This window comes from Temnothorax longispinosus, chromosome 5 (genome assembly GCF_030848805.1).
Source record: "Temnothorax longispinosus isolate EJ_2023e chromosome 5, Tlon_JGU_v1, whole genome shotgun sequence".
Lineage (NCBI taxonomy): Eukaryota > Metazoa > Arthropoda > Insecta > Hymenoptera > Formicidae > Temnothorax > Temnothorax longispinosus.
The window spans coordinates 21899006-21918518 of record NC_092362.1 but is presented as its reverse complement, the minus strand read 5'-3'; the positions used below and the strand labels follow the sequence as shown (position 1 = coordinate 21918518).

At 38.7% G+C, this 19513-nt stretch overlaps 1 protein-coding gene across 3 annotated transcripts in view; it reads right to left on the bottom strand.

The window, feature by feature from the left end:
• Rau (RA domain-containing protein rau) overlaps positions 1-19513 on the bottom strand; it is a 61149-nt gene that overhangs the window by 11160 nt on the left and 30476 nt on the right. For all 3 annotated transcript variants that reach the window (XM_071778377.1, XM_071778376.1, XM_071778378.1), the window contains one exon: positions 17762-17981. In XM_071778377.1, coding sequence (XP_071634478.1) covers positions 17762-17965 — 204 coding nt within the window. In that variant the 5' untranslated portion in view covers positions 17966-17981. The remainder of the gene's footprint in view (positions 1-17761; positions 17982-19513) is intronic.

The window sequence follows — 19513 nt, the reverse complement described above, 5'->3', positions numbered from 1 at the left end:
GCAGAGTCTCTGAACCCGTCGCCCCGGGGTCAGGAATTCCACGCGAGGGTCAATCACTGTCACTTGCATTGCCGGAGTCCAAACATTTCGAGAGGACTGATCGAGATTTCTTCAAAATATCGTTAAATTTGTTTAATTGCAGCAAACGTAGTGCGATACACTCGATTCTATAAAAATGAAGAGACTTATTAAAAACAGGAACTTTATTGCCTTCGTTTATGGTCCAGTTTATCTTCTCCATTCGCACGAGACGGAAGTAAAACTCTAATATTACTGCAACATTGCCGCGTAGTTTATGTTCTATTTCCACGGAACAGTAAACTGCTGCATTTGGGTTATAAAATTGAGGATGCTACATCGCATGAAGTTGATGGCGGTAATAATGATGACGAGGCAATGCCATGTAGTGTGGGTCAAGATTATCTCGCGATCTCCTTTTATAGATTACCGTTGTAACGGCAGATCTATCCACTTCTATTTTATCAACGACGCTTTCAGCGTTTTATGAATTCAAAATAAAAGAAACAAAATTATCAATAACAGCCACTTAAAGAAGGCGCACAAGTGATGTGTAAATTATTCTAAATTGAGTGTCATGTCCGTATTAATCGACAGATGTCCGATGATATGTCTAATAATCTTGATATTAAATAGCAATCTAATACAGACGTTACTATTATCTATGCCAGTCTTCTTTAAAAAATTATTTATTTGTCTATTTAACAAATCTAACGTAATAACTTTGAATCACACTGACAAAGAACAAAGAGATATATACGTTCTAAGTATAATAGATTGACAATCTGATAAAAATCTCGAATTACCGCTAAGAAGCTAAGATGATAAGACACGTGCGCGGACGGAATCGTCAATCGATACTATATTTATATGTACGTTGTATCACTGCACGCTGCACATCGCATCCCGATAAGAAGCCACTCCGCAAAGGACCACACAGAAGCGCGCCTTCTCAAATTCGCTCGCCGGGAGGATCGGCCGTGTCCGGCCGCGAACGTCTACGAGTAGCTGACAATTGACACCCCGTTTCCGGTCCTTCAAACGACGATACAAAGGGAGCAGCGATGTCCTAAAGAAGAAAAGGGGGCACGTGCCCTCATCGCGTGCCCCCGCTTTTACGCTATGGCCCGTGTTCTTCGCAATGTGTTCTTGGTACGTGGAACATAATACGGTCATGCTGGAAAGCTTCCTTCCTGCGAACCCGCGCCGCGCCGACGTGCGTAAGCTTCTTCTGGAGCCATATGGTATCGGGGGCTTCTTCCTCCTCGCGCGAGATGAAAGCGAAACCGCATGTTGTTACTACTCGTTGCACGGGCGAGTGAATGCGCGTGCCGTCACGAGGATGCAATTCGCGTGATAGACGTGCCACGAACGTGCCATTCTTTAAGCCGGATGCATGACTTAACTTAAAACATTTCTCGCCAATTGATTATGTAATCAACCCTTAGAAAGAGAAATACCCTCAAGTTCTGTAAATACTTTAATTGCTCTTTCCTGTTATATCGATGTTTCAAAGAAGCAGACTTATAATTAATATGTTGATTTGTTAGACACATATCTGGCATCCAAGTTAATATGAAAATTTATTGGATGCTTCTGGCACATCTAATATAGATTGCTTTAGTTTTATGTGTCAATGGCTGCGTTCAGCAGAACGTTTATTTTGCAACTGTTGGAAGTTTTCTGAGCTCAGATTAGATTATTCTTTTAGATTTAGAAGAATTATCTGAGTTCAGAAAACTTCCAACAGTTGCAAAATAAACGTTCTGCTAAACATTGACAGGCATCAGTCTGTCCGGGCTGCGGTCCACTTGACACCACAAATGCTTCGAAGCATTCCTCTTCTCCTTTCTTTCAATATGAAGAAAGAAAGAGAAGAAGAACGCTTCAAAGCATTTGTAGCGTCAAGTGGACCGCAGCCATAAATTGGTAAATTAAAAACTACAAGCTACTTAGATATATACACATACAGATATATACATATATCGTACGTATTCATTTCAGTAATAACAAAGTCATCATCTACTCTAGCGAATTAATGATAATGATGTACGTGCGCTGTACGTATTATGAATGAATCGAATAATACATTGCAGCAATGAACTATACGGAAGCGGACGGATTAATTGCAAAAATTGCTACATGGAATTTCTTGACGTACGAAAGATTTCCTCAAAGATTTCTCTCGCTCACGCGATTTTAATTCCCTTCTTTATTCTTGGTAAATTCTTGCAAAATTTTTCATAAAATCCGAGAGAAAGTTTCGTTGATATTTTTTCTGGAAATTAATAAGTCATCGATCGACAAAGAGAATGCAGCTGTTTATGCAACACACCGCCAAGAGTAATCCGTGACCAATGGAAATGCCAGAGACAGTTGGTTCACTTCCATTATTTTTTTTTTAAATATGAATGGGACAAGCTGTGTGTAGTGGACCGACGGGATATAGATCGTTTTCGAGTTTACATCCTGTCGCCTCTCGAAAGGCGGAACGGACATGGTGTCGCGTGCCGGCTTCGCGTTTTTAAAAGAATAAGACAGCTGCGACGGAGTGTCTCCCTTTTGCGAAGAAAGTGCCGCCCCTTTCAACTTTTACGGTGAAGTATTCTTCCCGAGAAATATTCCAAAAGTATTTTATTACAAAGAAAGCTTTCGCAAGGATGTAGCAATTCTTGTCATAATGAGCAAATATTGTAAAAAAAAAAAATAGAGAAACACTAATACGCGAAACGCGAAGCACAAGGAAATGGAAACATTAACGCCCACCAGGAAATTCTGTTATTTTATCTGCTGCGTATCTTATTATGCGCAAACATTAGCACCATCGCATTTTCGATCTTCAATTCATTAGCGTGCAATAAAAAACAATTACATATGCATGCCAGAATAGTTTCTTTTCACGAGATGCGTGAAAGCGGCGTTTCGCTAGAGAAACGCTATGTTATCAACGGCAAACAATTATACAGACATAATATAATGCTGCTTTGTACACACTTAATGTAACAATCTAACAATCTAGCAACTTTCGTAAAATGGACGTTCAAAGCCAACTCGGCACAGTTGTTCAGTTGAATTGTTCATACAATTAGCAAACTAGATAAAGGATCATTTATGATGCACATGCACTTTAAATCAATTGTATCTAATATTGAGCGAATTTGAAAATATACTGCAGATTGTTATTAACTCGTTAACTGCAATGCGACAAGATTCAACATTTCCAAGTATCATCAAAAATAAATCGCAATTTTGGATTTTCTAGAACCAATTCTTAATTTAGAATTAATAAAATTCATTATAAAAAACTTGAAACTCCTTTTATTAAATCGATTATAAAATGTAACTTATTTTCTCGAATTTTGCATTCCTCGTTCGACATTTATTGTTATTCGCTCTATTACTAAATTGCTCGTAACTGCTTCAATTTAGTCGACAATCTTTTAGTTTCCATTTCTTTTCTTCTGAAGAAACGGGATTGATGGATTATTTACATACATTTAAGCATGTTGTTTTGATTACCTATACTTGTGGCATGATCCGGCACACTAAGGGAAGCAGAAAGTCGGTGACAGACGGTCGCAGGTCCGTATAATTGGTCCTTCCTCTTCTGCTGATTGTTTTAAACGAGAACAACTCGACTAACTTTAAGTCCCCCGTTACTACCAACACGCGCGCGATTATTAGCGACACACAGCCGCCGTGCGTGGAATGCTCGCATCCGGTTTGTAGACTGTGGAAGAGCGACAAAGCATCCTCTTCTATGCTGGCCCGACGTAGATACGGCTTTAATCTCATCGAGCATGTCACGCTAGTGATCTCTCGTGGAATAGGGAAACAAGCATAGTTATCATACTTGCGACTCGTCAAATGCCCTTCCAACGGAAGACAAATTAACGCGTAATTGCGACCGCGAAACACATTTTGCATTGGCGTATGTATTGATTTACGTCATGGTCAGCCTTCGACCGATCGTATTACATTTCATCAGATATATTTGTTATTTTACAGAATTTTATGTTGAGATAATATGTCGTACACTTCATATAATCGTCTTTTTCTTATACATTGTAGACTTTTATTTAAAAAAACCAAATTGGCTTAATTAAAAGCTAATTTGGCTTAATATTATTATTATTAATTAATAATGTTTTTATTAGACTGTATTGCAGATAATTCAGGATTTCCTACTTAATATGTTTTATTTAAATTGAATTAAGCTCACTCGATTACATAACTCAATTCAATGGCTTAAATTTAGCTTTACGATTAGTCATAGTTTATGAACGGAAGTTAACGTACTATTAAATTTAAGTTCAATTAAATGCATCTACTTGAAGTGTTGATTGGAAAGCGAGCAGAAATATTTAGATGCACAATTGCATTAAAACAATTTTTGTTCTTATTCAACTTTATTTTGCAAATATTGCGTTGTTAATATTTTCTCATATAAACCCATCATGTTTTTTTTCAAATTTATTTTATTGCAAAAAAGTTGTCGTAAACTAATATTACGTCTAAATTATTTGTACATCATAACACTGATTTATCTATGTAGTATCATTGTTTATAAATATAGTCTAGATACTCTATTTTTCTGATCTATTTAGCGTCGACACAACTGTGCGGGAGTGATAATTTATCTTCCAAAGTGTATAATGCAAACTACAGCAGTAATATAAGCTGGCACTCATCGTTGGACAGTGCGTTCTTCATGTACGTAACACGCGTGCCGAAACATCCATTAAAGCTTTTCGTCTGCTCTCAAGTGTTGAAGATATAATTTGGTAGAACAGTAGAGGTTTGCACAGCCAACATAAACGATCTCTTACAATTTATTACTGGGTAACATATCTCATTGTATAAATATTGCACTTGATATGTTAAAAGTAAGTATTGTTATGTTTTGTAATATAACAAATATAGTTCAAATTGACAAAAACACAACATTTCTCTTTACTTACATTAGCAAAGATTCAAGAACTTCTCGATGCTTAAATATCTTTAAAATTATTTGTTTTTTATCAAATTTTTGTTAAGAAAAAATAAACACCAAAGTCACAAAGAAATGTAGTGTTAAACCATTACGAAGCGGTGCACAACCAGTCATGAAAAAAGACAAAGAAAAAGAAATTTTTTTCACGATATAATATCGAAGCGATATTCGACGCCACTCCATAATTTACCTGCGATATATCATTTTTCGCAGTGATACGGGCGCACGGGATAATTCGCGGGAGTCACGAAAGGGCTCAAAGGGAGCACGGTCGTGCATCCGTGCACACGATCACGGCCGCTGTTTTTCCTTTGTGCCGGTCTCCTTCGTCTTTCGTCCAATCACGTCGCCACGCTTCGTATCTCGACCGGCCAACTCGCCCTTGTTCCCAGTCAATGCACCGACGAAGTCTTCCGCTGGACGCACACCTGACTGCGGCCAGCGTAACCGCGACGATAACACCGACAAGGGCGGATTATCGTGACTTAAGGTACGGGAGTTACCATGAATAATGCAACGTCGCGCCAGGAGCCGCACGCCATGAAATTTATACGAAAAGGGACTGCTCCAATCTTTTTTGTCAGCATTAATTTAAATCACACCTCTAGTTTTACGTGGTCTACAAAAATAATAGCGATAAAACAAAATTATGACGAAAAAATGTACCCGAATTTTATTTAATGATTAATATTAATGGTTAATAATTCATATAATTAACTGGCGAGGTTATCTGGGTATTGAAACTATACGAAAATTGTTACGACATATATTCTTAAGGATAAATCCGTTTTTCAATCGGCTAAGATTTTGACATATCAAAATTGTGATTCGCGAAATTGCTTTTCCTTCCGCGAAACATCGTTGATATTTCAAATTATCGTTTACAGATCGAAAATAAGCAAGCGGCGAAATACGATGACGTTCCGTCTCATTTAACCCATCCTCTTGACTTCACTTGACCAAGTGTCAATAAGTCGTACGCCATGACGAGAACAAAATTCACCACAAGAAATTTAACCTTGGCTCACAATGTTTTTTTCAAATCAGTAAATTTCAAATAAGTTGAAACATCATATTGTCTTCGATTTTTATCGTAAATTAGAATTTTCCTCGATAGCTGACGGGCGATTATTCGAGGCACATATTGTCAAAAAAATGGAAAAGAAAACGCTTCCTGCGATAACATCGCTGAAGGTTACGGGAAAACGCAGGTGCAACGTGCACCTGCAGTCAATAAATTCTTTTTTGTGCAGTTACAATCACACCTATATATAGGCTGTCGAACGCGAGACTTCGATGACGTATATCTTACCGAACTATTTCCAGTGGTTCGCCGTAAAACTAATATTGGTGTCGTAATAAAGCTGTGAGTGAGTTCGACGGGTTCGTTGCACCGGAAGTGTCGTGTTCGTGCTTTAACTCTTTCATCGGGGGCGTAGGAAACTACGGAATTGAGACAGTTTGTCCGTCAACGATAAAAAAGGTACTTGGGGAAATCGCTTTTTCATTTACACGATGTTTATCACTATTGCATATCTAGTCATGAATGATAAGATTACTTCTCCGAAAAATAATTTTCTACAGCACTACATGATGTAGACGACGAAAACACGTTTTATGATGTGTTGAAAATGAATATTAAAATATAAGAATTCGTTGGTTATTATATAAATATAATTTTTTCTGCATCACCCGTTACATCGTAGGGAAAAGATATATCGTATCGCTATGGCGCCACATTAGTCATTATGTTATTCAAGTTACAATTAATCATGATGGCTTAACAAACGCTTTTTTCATTCACTCATATAATTCTGTGAGATAACACTAATTAATTTTGAATGCCCTAATCATAGCCATTGAAAAGAACGAATGATACTGGCGCCATACCTATAATAAGAATATCACTTGTCACCACTCATATCAACCCTATTTACGTTCAACAACACGAGTGTCGTTAGAATCATTAAGATATGATTAAGAAAATGTATGTACAAATAGGTAAAAATAAATCTTAATGAAGATTTAACTTGAAAAAGATAGAATATATACACTTATACTTAAATTAATGAATAATAATATTTTTTAAAAATCCAATCGAATGGATTATGACTGCATTATTCTTCCTGACACCCGATACGTAAGTCCACAGACGCAGATATGCCATGGTACTGGCGCCGTGGCTATTATTACGTTGTTTAACTCATAATACGCCGTAACACGTACGCTACTGCACCGTGTATTACAATCGTTTACGCGTTTCAACGATCCGGTTCACACGTGTGCGTGTACGAAGTCGGCGCTCACATGTGCGCGAGACACGGTACGCTGACCGTCGTCGTGTCATGTCGATGCACCATGTGCATTACGCGTGATGCACGTTCGATCCGATTGTTCGGGATAAAACGTATACTTCAAGACACTAGTTTAATTACTTTTAATCAAAGATCTATATTATTTTTTTTTCTATAATGCTGTAATGTTTTGTTCATTACAAGAAGAGAAAGAAAAAGAACTAACGTGAAACGTTCTAAAAAAATTTTTTCTACATAAATATGAATTATAGCAAGCTAGATTACACGCATTAATTAAAAATATAATTTATGGCATAAATTAAAAATATAGATTGATTAGTTAGCGATATTGATATCAAGATATCCGCATTTTGATACGTTTTAATAGTTTTCTTTTCCCTAATCCTAATCATTATCTTCAAACTATCCGATTCTTTTTTATTTAAAATTGGAAATTTCCAGTATCTGATACGGAAACATACGCTTCGATATTGAATCGTTTCTACGGTTATCGACTCTCATCTCTTCCGGCCGGTCCGTTTGGACCCACGTACTATCATATTTGTATGAGACGCGAGAATTTCCGGTTGTTTTGAGTCCTTGTATAGGTCTCATCCGGTCAGCTTTTGAATATCGGACAGACGGTCCGTTCTCCGGATCAACTGCATCCTATTCAACATGATCATTGACATGCAGTCCTGTGCATCTCGTTGGTTGACTTCTGCAGGATGCAATTCACTCCTATATTATATTCAGACATTTAAATTCATATTTAAATTCAGATATTTAAATCCGTATCTAAATTCAAAAAAATATCATCAAATTTTATTTATTTATGTCTTTAATTGCAAGCAGCTCTCTATATTTATCCGAGCTTGAATAACATATTTTATTACAATAAATTATATAAATTGTTTGTTTTTAATCCGTCTAATTTATTGCTTGTAGGTGCTGTTCAAATGCTTGAAAAATAACAGTCAATTTTACAGTTATTCGTGCCGTTTCCTTCTTTATTTCATTGTTCACCGTCAGGACGTCGCTATAATCTCGGGATTTTCTATATCGCCGAGGAATAAACGGAGCCCACGCTCCTCCCGATTCCCTCAGACTTCAACGAAAAAGAATCTCGCGGTGATAAACTCCGCCGAGTCCATAAAACGTTACGGATTGTCAGGGGTCAGTCGCATGACAGTTATCGTCAGTGGTGCCTCTCGTGTTATGCGGCCGAGAGCCGCTCTCCAAGAGCCTTTCCCGGTTATTATGAAATAGCAACGGAACCGAATCGGACGTAGGCAGTGCGGCGTCGAGATGCGGCGACGCCGCACCAAGCCATCTGGCGCACAGTGCTCCCATTCACTCTTTCTTCCGACGTTCCGACCACCCTCTCCCACCCTTCGTCCGCCGTTGTAGTAAGTTTCTTCATTCGGCTTCCCCTTTCTCGTTTTGCCGACGCGCCGACCGCGGTATATCACAGCAACGATATCAACGCTTGCGGAGTCGCCGCGATAACCGTGTTTGCGTTAGCTCGCTGCGCGTGGAATTATTGCGACCAGAACAAACGTTACGTCCCGGTGGCCTTCATAGTGGCGTGTAGTGGCGATCAGTACGATAACGCTGCGACTACTTCTGTTTGCTCGAAACTTGTACCGAAAACGTGTGAAAAGACCCGTATCGTTTGGTACCTACTGCTATAAATATAAATGGGTTGAAGGTATATTATATAAATATATAACAGAATTCTGAGCCACCTGGTTTCTCTTTAAAATGCACGTGCAAGAATTGACCGAAGCGTACGACAAAGAACTACGTCCAGAATGTATACACTGCGGACACATTCTTTCACTATGTGTAACTCAACAATCAAACGAACGATCGGGAACAAAGTAAATGGTCGCACGAAACTTTGAGAAGCGACACTGAGATCCCTCTATCTCCAAATTTCGCGTCCTTGTCGATTGTCATCGATGCCGATCAATGCTGTTCCTTCACGCGATTCAGCACCGCAATTCGGCAGTCACAATATGATTCGCTTTCACCACGACATTACGTCGTGTATTCGTCCACTAGAAAGGATGATCTGCGGTTTCACACCGCGGCGCGGTCAAGATACACGCACGCGTCCGCTCCCGTCCCGGGCGTTAAGCTTCCCAGAGAGTTACAACGAAGGGAACCTGTTCGCACATCATTAATGCTTTTGGCCGAAGCGAGAGAAGATCCCGATCCCGGGCTCTCACATTACGCTTCCTCGCGACCGCAGGAATTAATCATTTCATCCTGTATCCCGTCGCACTGTGTAATTTTTCTTTCGTCAGGCCTGTCCGCAGTTGTTTCCTTCCTTGCCGCGATAAAAGACGTACCGTTACAAAAGTGGACTTTTAAAAACCCACTTTCCGGTTGTTAAAAGATGGGATAAATACACACGTTTGATATTTTAACGCCTGAAATACTTACGGATGACAAATGAGTTGTTTAAACATTAGTAATAAAAAAACCAATTATAATTTAAACAATTAGATAAATTCAATTTCTTATTCGAACTATTATGCATGTATTTATTTACGGTAATTATAATAGTAAAACCGAAAAAAAATAACCCAAAATATTCTCTAGCATTTTGCACGCAGCATCATTTAAAAGAGAAATTGATTTGTGTGCGTGAGATATGAATAACAGAGCTTAAATGTCTTTTAACTCTTTCGATCACTATGTACCACCCCTTCGCGCCTATACTGCATTGTGCCGCGATGTCGGGCCATTGTTATGCGAGATCTATAAAGGCTGACACGGAGCTGTAAGAATTTTAAGTGTAACAATCAGCATTGTTCGGCATCGCACGAACGAGAAGCTTGACCATCTGCACTGGAGGCTGAAACCGCAATTGTCGTGCGGCCAGATGTTGAATTGTACATTGAACGGGGAAAACGGTTAAGGAAAGGATCTTTTTTAATTGTAGAAACAAAGACACGGGGGCACGAGTGACTCATGAATTCTTGCATAATGCGACTTTTGCAAGCGACCACCTGCTTAAGAAATGATTATAATCTCGTTTCAAAATGTATCTTTGTTCTTAAAATTTTACATCTCTCGACAAAATTACAATTTTTAATTTACCTTTCACATTTTCTCAGTTTTGTACAAATTTATTGAATGTCTTCTGACGATGAGGGTTCAAGGAACACCCAAGAACGTTCAGCCGCATATTTAACATGCGATACATATTTTTTCACAGTATTGTTACACAATACTGTCAGACATGTAATGATCTTTCGAGATATGACAGGTTTCAATACTTTCCCAGTATGAGCAATCAAGGACGTTCAAATGGATTTCCCAGAATGCAATTTCTCGTCCTACGCGGTGACACGATTGGATATTTCGTAGTCTCGTGGTGACACAAGACCTTTTGACGCTTTGGTTGGCAAGTAGCCGGTAGTATATTGCAAATGCATTGGCACGCGTTTGCACGTAATAGTATGCGTAAAGACTGGAGACGCGAGACGCCAACGTTATAGCTTCAAATTCTTCGAAGAATTCTCTCCGCGAGCCACTCGTATCCGTCTTCGATTGCGGTTATCGTTTTATTATAACAACTGATTCCTGAAACTAATAACTCCACAGAAGCTCCTTCTATGTCAGTAATCTAAATAGGGTCATCAATATTAATCAATGCCAATGGTAGTATTCCTTTAAAAAGACGATGTATTCATGATATCTCTTTCAGAGTTATCACTGAAATTATATAAAGATAAGAGAACGTTAAAATAAAATTGTTACATCTTTATTAATAAGCAGAATGTCACTGAGGATAAAGCATTACTTCACTTTGGAGTCCGATACAAATAAAAACATACAAATTGTTATAAACACTACGAAATTATATAACTAAAATCTAAAATGTTATCGTTCAGTCTTGCAAGATTATGATTTTCAGCCACGAATTGAGAAATTTTTACAATATTTTATATCCCTCTTGTATGCAATTTATGATCCACGCCGTTTCTACCGTTTCTCGGTCTTGCACATTATCGAATGTTCCTTTCGTTTTACGAGCGTGTAAAACATCTAATTTAACGGCGCGTACATCGCGCTTTCGGATCGCCCAAGTTTAACCAGGCAATAATTCGCGGTAGCGTGAATGAGCGTTACTCGCGGGATGAACACTTTCGCGCGCGCGAGCGGCCGGCTACGCGAGTGCTTTCACCAGTAGCCCGTGACCAATCCCTGACGACATTCACGGCTCGGGAATTTTTACGATAATCTTCATGAATGAAATTCACTCGTTCTCGATTCGCTGCAGCAGACAAAATTCGTGAATGCTTTCTAATGCCGTATATTTCATATACGCAATAAATAGATATGAAGCTATTAACCTAGCTTTTTTTTGTCAATATCATCCATTAAAGTAATTTGAAGATAATGAAAAGACTTTTTACACATTCTACAGATATAATTCATCGATATTTTTCTCATATTATATTGAGAAATTGCCTGCAACATGATGAAATCATCCGCGACAGATCACGTGGTGAATCACGTAACGTCTGTTCGTGAGACATATTGATATTTTCGTACATCTCTATGGTTTCATTGCGTCTGCGTCATATTGCGTATAATCCGATTGTGCAAAACGCTGAGCGATCGTCGAAACGTACTTGAGAAGTGAACAGGCGTCATATATATTGCATAATATGCCGATTAACTCAGCGTTAAGCAACGAATTCCGGTTCACTGCCGACTCGAGTGTTAAATCGCGGATGTAGAGCTATGCTATTCCCGGGTGATAATGGTCAAGCATTTCAATTAGGAATTATCATACAGTGGCATTGAACAGGACGAGAACGCTCGATCGGGCGAGCCGGATGAGTTTTGCCAAGTGAGAAGTGTTCCGCTGAAGAACGATCTAGTTTCTAACCATCAATCGGTTTATTAAATCTTGCATTATTTTATATTTTTAGCTATATATGTATATTAAATTTAATTAAATTTTTTCACAGCGTTTTGCTGTGTGTAGAAATGACAAGTATTCTATTTAATTATTTTCTTTTGTAGATTTCGAGGAACCATTATGCTTCAGACAGCTGCTTTAATCTCTTTAAAACATTTATTTTCAAAGCTCTCATGTCCGATTACCGGATTGGAAATTATTTTTAGAGATCTAGTGAGATTTCCGGTGGTGATCAATTAGTGAAATTTTGTAGTTCAGCTTCTGCTTTTTTTACGGTACACTGGACACTTTGTTCTCTCTATAAATAAGATGGTAGAACAGCATCTCCTTTTCGTTTATCTGTCCCGCTGGCGTCTCGACTCAATCGGCGCTTTTCTACTGTCTTATCGGTGCCGTTTACCCGTTTTTCCACGAACTGCTTTCATATCCGTAAAGAAATAAAACTGATGATTAGCGTACGTTGTTCGTAAGAATAGAACGAGATTCAAGTCGAACGAGATAACGGCGCGAGCGCGGCGTAACTTTTTTTTTCTGCTCACAGCATTCGTCACGAAATATGAATGAATCGATTGATGGATTCTCGCGGAGGTTTCGTCTGCAGAACATAAAATCGCCATCACTTGAGAAAATATATCAGAAAGTACGTCATTTTACTTTAAGAAACCCATAATCATTCGAATGTTTCTCCGTGTGCCGCATAATAAGAAAGAGAGAAAACCTTGATATATTGTTTTGTTATAGTTATTGTTAATACATAATTTTTTCTATCATTATTTAAGTATATATTTATCAAATAAAATCTCTTCATAGAAATCCTTTCCAATAACTAACTGTTCTTCGTGAGTCTTTTTAAAAATTTAAGTCGATATCTGTGATGTTTCCGGATTCGATTGTTCTTATCACACGCACGAAGATCGGCTACTTGTTGTTAGCAGTTAACATACTACACTTCCGGTCGTAATCTTGAACTTAGCATATAGTCATTCGTTTCTTCCCCTAACATGTGATAAAAGCATTACAGCGATACAGCGGACTTCGCGATAATATTTCCACGTTTACGAAGAAGAGAAGCAATTGCGACCTATATCTCTTAAGAATTACGCGTCTGAGATATCTTTCTGATAAAAATATTTATCTTTCACGTATGCGATCCGGTGTCGCCCGGTGTGGATTTCCACGTGTAAACGAAATCAAATCTCGTTCTCGATCTCCAGAAAGATTATAGACCACGTCACCCCAGTTACATCAACAATAAGGAATTTCTCATCACGAGATGACGAAAAACGGGGTGGCTGCGGTTCCTACTTTTTACTTGTGACCGAAGTGTTTTCGTATGGCGGTAGTGTGTTTGCTTAAGATCGTCCGTTCGGTAAAGACTCCCAGGCCGCCGATCCATCCGAACAGAAGAGTTCATCTCTCGTTCCCCTCAGAAAATGCAGGCGGATAATAATCTATAATTATCTTCGGCGTTACAGGAGGAGTGACGCGCCGCGCGTTTAAAGTTCTCTAAATAGTTGTTAAAGATGGAGACAGAATCGGATCGGAGAGTCAATCGACACGAGAGATTTTCAATATGCAACCGGTAGGCCCGTCAATTGGACAGAAGTATATTAGAAGAGAATATTATTATTTTCAATATTATTTTCATACAGAAAAGCGAGGCCTTTTCCTCAGGCCTTGTATCCGTTCACGTTTCGCGTTATAAAGAAATTATCTTTGGATATGGGCAAGGACCTTTGAATGAGCTGTATCCTGATTACAGGCTATTATAAACCGCCATTCGTCATCGTACGGGGCTTCTTCCACGATGAAAAGTTTTGACGAAGACGTTGCCCGCTTTTTTTCTGTATCTCTTCCTGAGCGCCGTGTCTCGTCATGCGGGTGAGGCGGCACGTAATAATTAACGCAAACACACAATTTTTATTGTATGCTCTTCATCCCGCCTTCCGCGTGAGCGGGAAAATCGGAGCAGGAAGAGAAAAAGGCAATGTTGCCTCGTGAATCTGCATTGGTGGAAACGACGCCAGATGAACATTCTTATTCTCACACGTACGTGTGTATAATCGCGCGTACCTGGAACCTGGATGTCTCGAGGAACCCGAGATTAAGTTGATTACGCGAGTGGCGAAGTAATGACCAATGATTCTCGAGTAAATGCCCGTGTAATTGCGAGTCTGAGGCGGCGCGACCACTTATGGAGTTAATCAGGATATATAACCGTAAGAGAAAGACATCTCTGCTGAATATTTCGTATTATTATTGCTGTCGCATAATGGATGCCTGGATCACAAGAAGCTTTTGATGATTGTTTTTACAAACACATTTTCATTTTAGCTACTTTCCGCTGCAGTGTAACGTATTTTGAAAATATTTTAGAGTTAAATTGTTGTTGGATATCTGGGTATGAAATATTGAAAGCACGATGACATGCAGCAAAGCGGCCTTGGATAACGAGCACCTCGACGCGAATAAGAGAGGTCCGCTTGTAAATTCGACCTTCCTCGAGTCACCGATGCGAAAACGCTCCTACTTCGAGGGAATTACGGGACAATGAACGTTTTCGAAATCACACAGTCCTACATAGTTCTACATATCGTGCCAAAGATAATTTCGCCACTTCCGATTGTCATCTTCATGATACGAGCAATTTATTCTCTTTCTAAGAAAGTTAGATATATAATCAATCAGTTGAAAAATACGAAATAATTGTTCAGATATTACTACTAAAGGTCCAACGTTTGCGACGAAGATGAGAAATAATTGACAATATAAATTTCAACGCGGCACTGCATCGATTAATACATAATATTTTATAAAAACTTGGTATTCAGCCAAATTAATGAAATTTAGCTTATCGGATTCGCCCAACAACGCACTGTAGAATTATAAAAGAAACCGGAAGCACGGCCTACCGCGCCGGATATTGCAAGAGCCAGGACAGGTCTAAAAGTGGGACTAAAAGCGTAACGAAACATAAAATTCGATCTCATGTATATAAGACCTAGCTCATTGTCCTAATATAATATTCAGTCAATTTAATGAGATCGAATTTTGTGTATCGTTAATTTTATGTTTCGAAAATTAAAAAATCTACCAAGCGATGGCGACTCTCTCTCACGTGTCTAGTATTGCAGTGTTAATTGCGAAAAATATGGAATTCAAGTGTCGGTAATTGATCCAATGCTCTCTGCAAACATACCGCTTAATCGCGAACAAACAATAAAAATAAAAAAAACTCTGCGTAGACCGGCAGCGAGCTCGATTAAGTGGATCCACCATGGCTACCGCGGCTCGTTTAGTTTTTCACTGTGCATTGTGAACATGCTTGCAATATGTGTGACATCACGGTATGCGGGGTTCTCACAGAGAATCCTTGGTTCCATTAACAAAAACTGCGTTATGTACGTATCTTGTGCTTTGAAAACGGGGGCTCCTCTGTCTCTGCTTCTTATTATTTCTCACAATAAAAAGATACTTCTTGCCGTGATGATAAAGATACTTCCAGAATTTATAGCGCCACGAATATCTCATAATTAAAATTTTAATTTCAAGCAATCGTGATCGTATAAGGTATTATGCTCAACATTGCCTGTGGATACTCGCTGGATTAAGTAAAGTCGTTGCAATTATAATTGGAATGCTAATTAAATATCTACATTTCGTACTCCATTAAAAAAATATTTATGATGTATAATCATATGTAGAGGTGCACACGACCGGTATCTCGGACGGACTAACGGAAGCGGCTGTACATTCTGCGACGACCTTTGCAACCCGCGTGCGAAACGGGTCAGACAAGCGTAAATACAATGAAAAGTCTTCGGCGCATAGGCATCGAAAAGAATCGCGCGTGTAATATCTGGAGCTCGAGTGGAAACGAGGATAGTGACGTTTACGCGAGTACAATAAACAATTTTAAATATATGTCGACCTTGATCGTAATCAGCCGTGTAAAATTGCAGAAATGTTTAATCGCCTTAGAAAATTCCTGCACTTTTTGCCGCTTACAATCGACTGCATTATTTTATTCTCGTGGAAAATATCCACGAGAGACTATTCTCTTTCAGATAATTCTATTTCCTCAAGTCACTACGAAATTATTTTGTAAAAAAATAGATTTAAAGAAATATAATTATTTTCAAGAGGTGCTCGGTATTTGTTGAATGGGAAAGAAGGCGAGATTTCGGATGACAGCATGTGTTCAGCGGTCTGTGCAGATGGTAAAGAAAAATATACCCTGCCTAAATGCCCCTACCCGGGATGAAGTCTCTCGAGAGAGTCATGTTTCTGTTCGCGCAAAAAGGGACGCGAAACCGCACGACGCGTCGCGCAGTTACACTATAGCCTGGACTTCAGAAGCCGTGAGAAATTATGCGACTGTCATTGAAACTGATCCCAGCCATAAAAGTGACAAGTATTCCAAATATTCAACCTTACAGGGCTGCTATTATCGTTACACTCTCTCTTATATCGTATAAATATACTATAAAATTATTAGTTAATATTTAATATTCAGTGATATTAGAAGCACTTTATTGCTGGCGTTATTGATCTAATTTATGTAATCCATCACTTAATTACGTTCAAAACGAAGCGTACGACGCTTTGTGAATTACAGGGCAGGAATAATCATGGATTAAATACAAATGACGAATCCATCAGGCGCCGTCATGCAGATACACACGTGGTCCAGCTGTTAATAAGTACTCAGAAAACACACACTGCTCTCATTTGCGCTAAACCGCTTTACGTCACTTAGCAGACCGCCCGCGAATGCCGTTTTGTTCTCCTCGTTTGCTTTATTGGACGCAACATGACTGGTTTTTACACTCTCCCGCGTTGTTCTTAACCGTCTCCTACAGGCGACACGAAACCGTCGCGCTTTATACTATAATAATAGCTCTATCATGCTTTCATTCACATTATATATCAGTTGAATTATTGTGTTTACTATCAAAAGTATCAAACATAATAAATATTCCATAATTTTCACGTATCTACTTATAAGTTTCTCTCACTTTGTTACGATATAAAATAAATAAAAGAATTTATCAAGAATATTAATTAAAAAGCGGTCTTGTTCGTAAACGATAGGTATATATTAAGCTATCTAAGCCAAATTATTAGAACACAAAAAATTTTATATGGAATTAATTTGCTAATTATTTGCTATTTTTTGCTTTTAAAAGTAATTTTTTTACTTCAGCTATTAAAAAGTTACAAAGGGCTGGATTAAGCTATTCAGTCCTTCGTAACTTTTTAATAGCTGGAACAAAAAAATTACTTTTAAAAGCAAAAAATAGCAAATAATTAGCAAATTAATTCCATATAAAATTTTTGTGTTCTGATAATTTGGCTTAGATAGCTTAATATACCTGTAAACGATATAGAATGCTGGGGGTCTAGTGGAATCCCCAGTTTTCGTTTCCGGATTAACGATTTTACGGAAGCACCTGCCATATAAACAGCGAGTCCTGCAAATATGTGGGAAAATAATCACGGGGTACTCACCTGTTGGGGCGCGGTATCGGCCGGGGAGAAGCTCGACAGGGCGGTTAAGGGTGCTAGGGATGCGCATGAGGACGCCCTCGAGGGTGGCGGTGTGTGACCGGGGGTAGGACTTCCGCTTCCGCAGCTACTCGCGCCGCCGCTGGAAGACAGGCTCACGCTGTCCGCCCGCCCTCTCCACGGCGAGATCGACACGTGCTTCAGCATTCCTCCTTGTTCTTATCTGGAATCAGGATCCACGGATCGTTTGCCATTAAAACGCGAACGTTGAACTGGGGGGAACAGCACGACCAGTAGTGCGACTATAACCGGCTATAAGTTCGATCGATTGCCCGTTCTGATACAACGGCGATAACTGTTCTCAATTCTCTCATTTTATCAGATGTTCCTTTCACCTCTTTATCTATAATTATGTTCAAAGAGTCGATTTGCGTTAAAAGATCCGTAAAGATCATCGGCAAAGTAATAGAAGCTTTAAATCAATACATAGAGCGATATATAGAGAATACAATTCATAATATAACGTTGCGATAATTAATAATCTCATGAATTGCAAATTTAAATACAAGATTACTTTTTGGGGGACATTACAAGCAATACAAGTGAAACTGTCGCTGCGAGTTTCACTCGGCGTGGGCTTCCGCCGCGCCGATGTGTAATGTACTCTTAAGAACATTTACTGGAAGTCGCAGCCTACATTTCAATTAATCTCTTTGTGCGTTTCCTTTCGCAAGGTCGCAGAAAAACCATATAATTGGTGCGGCGGCCTTTTGATAAGTAGCGTCCAACTACTGTGATTGCTGGGCTGAACAAACGTGGAAAGTGGCGGGAAGCTCGCTTATGGAAAAACCGGACGTTCCCAACGGTACACTTTAAGAGCGTTCGTATAATTTGACATCGGAGTGAAACCAGGCGGTTGCAATGTCCGAAACAAACGTCCACGCACGCCTATCTCGTGGAAAGCAAGGAAAAGCCTACGCGCTCGAATAAACATTAAAGTCAGCCGCAGATACAGAAGCCAGAAGCTCAAAGATATGCATGTGCAAAGTACATGGATGCTTTTCCACCAACTGCGGGATGTTGCGGTAAGGAAATTTAATAATAAGAATAGTTTCTTCCTTTGCCTTCGTTACCGCCTTTGTTATTCGTATTATTGCATTACACCATTTATAAATGTACACTGAGAAAAAAGTTGTCAAGTTGACTAAATGTGTTCAACTGATTACTATTTTTTTAATTTAAATATTTAAGTATTTAAATTAAATACGACACATTAAATCTAACATGGCGTAATTTATTTAAATACTTAAACAATTCTATTTAAAAAATGGTAATCATCAGTTAAACGCATTTAGTCAAGTTAATAACTTTTTTCTCAGTGTATAATTGTTATTCGTATTATTGCATTATATGTGATTACAGATATATTTCTTCAAAGATTCTTACATATAAAAATCACAAGTAAAAAGTAACAAATTATTCTTTATATTTTTTAGACATCTAAATTAACAAGCAATAAAGAATTCTGCACGTTTTTTTAAATATAAATTCAAAATAGGAATTTTTCTGCACAGTTTTGGAGCATAGTGCATATTAATTATACACTGCGAAAATTTCCGTTTAGAATTGTAATAGGAAACATTAGTGCTTCCTGCGATGTATCATCAACGGACCGATGTGTTGCGGTCACGTGCATCCGAAGGACACACCGGCATATCATTACAGGCGCCGGGAGAGACGGGAAGGAAGCTCATA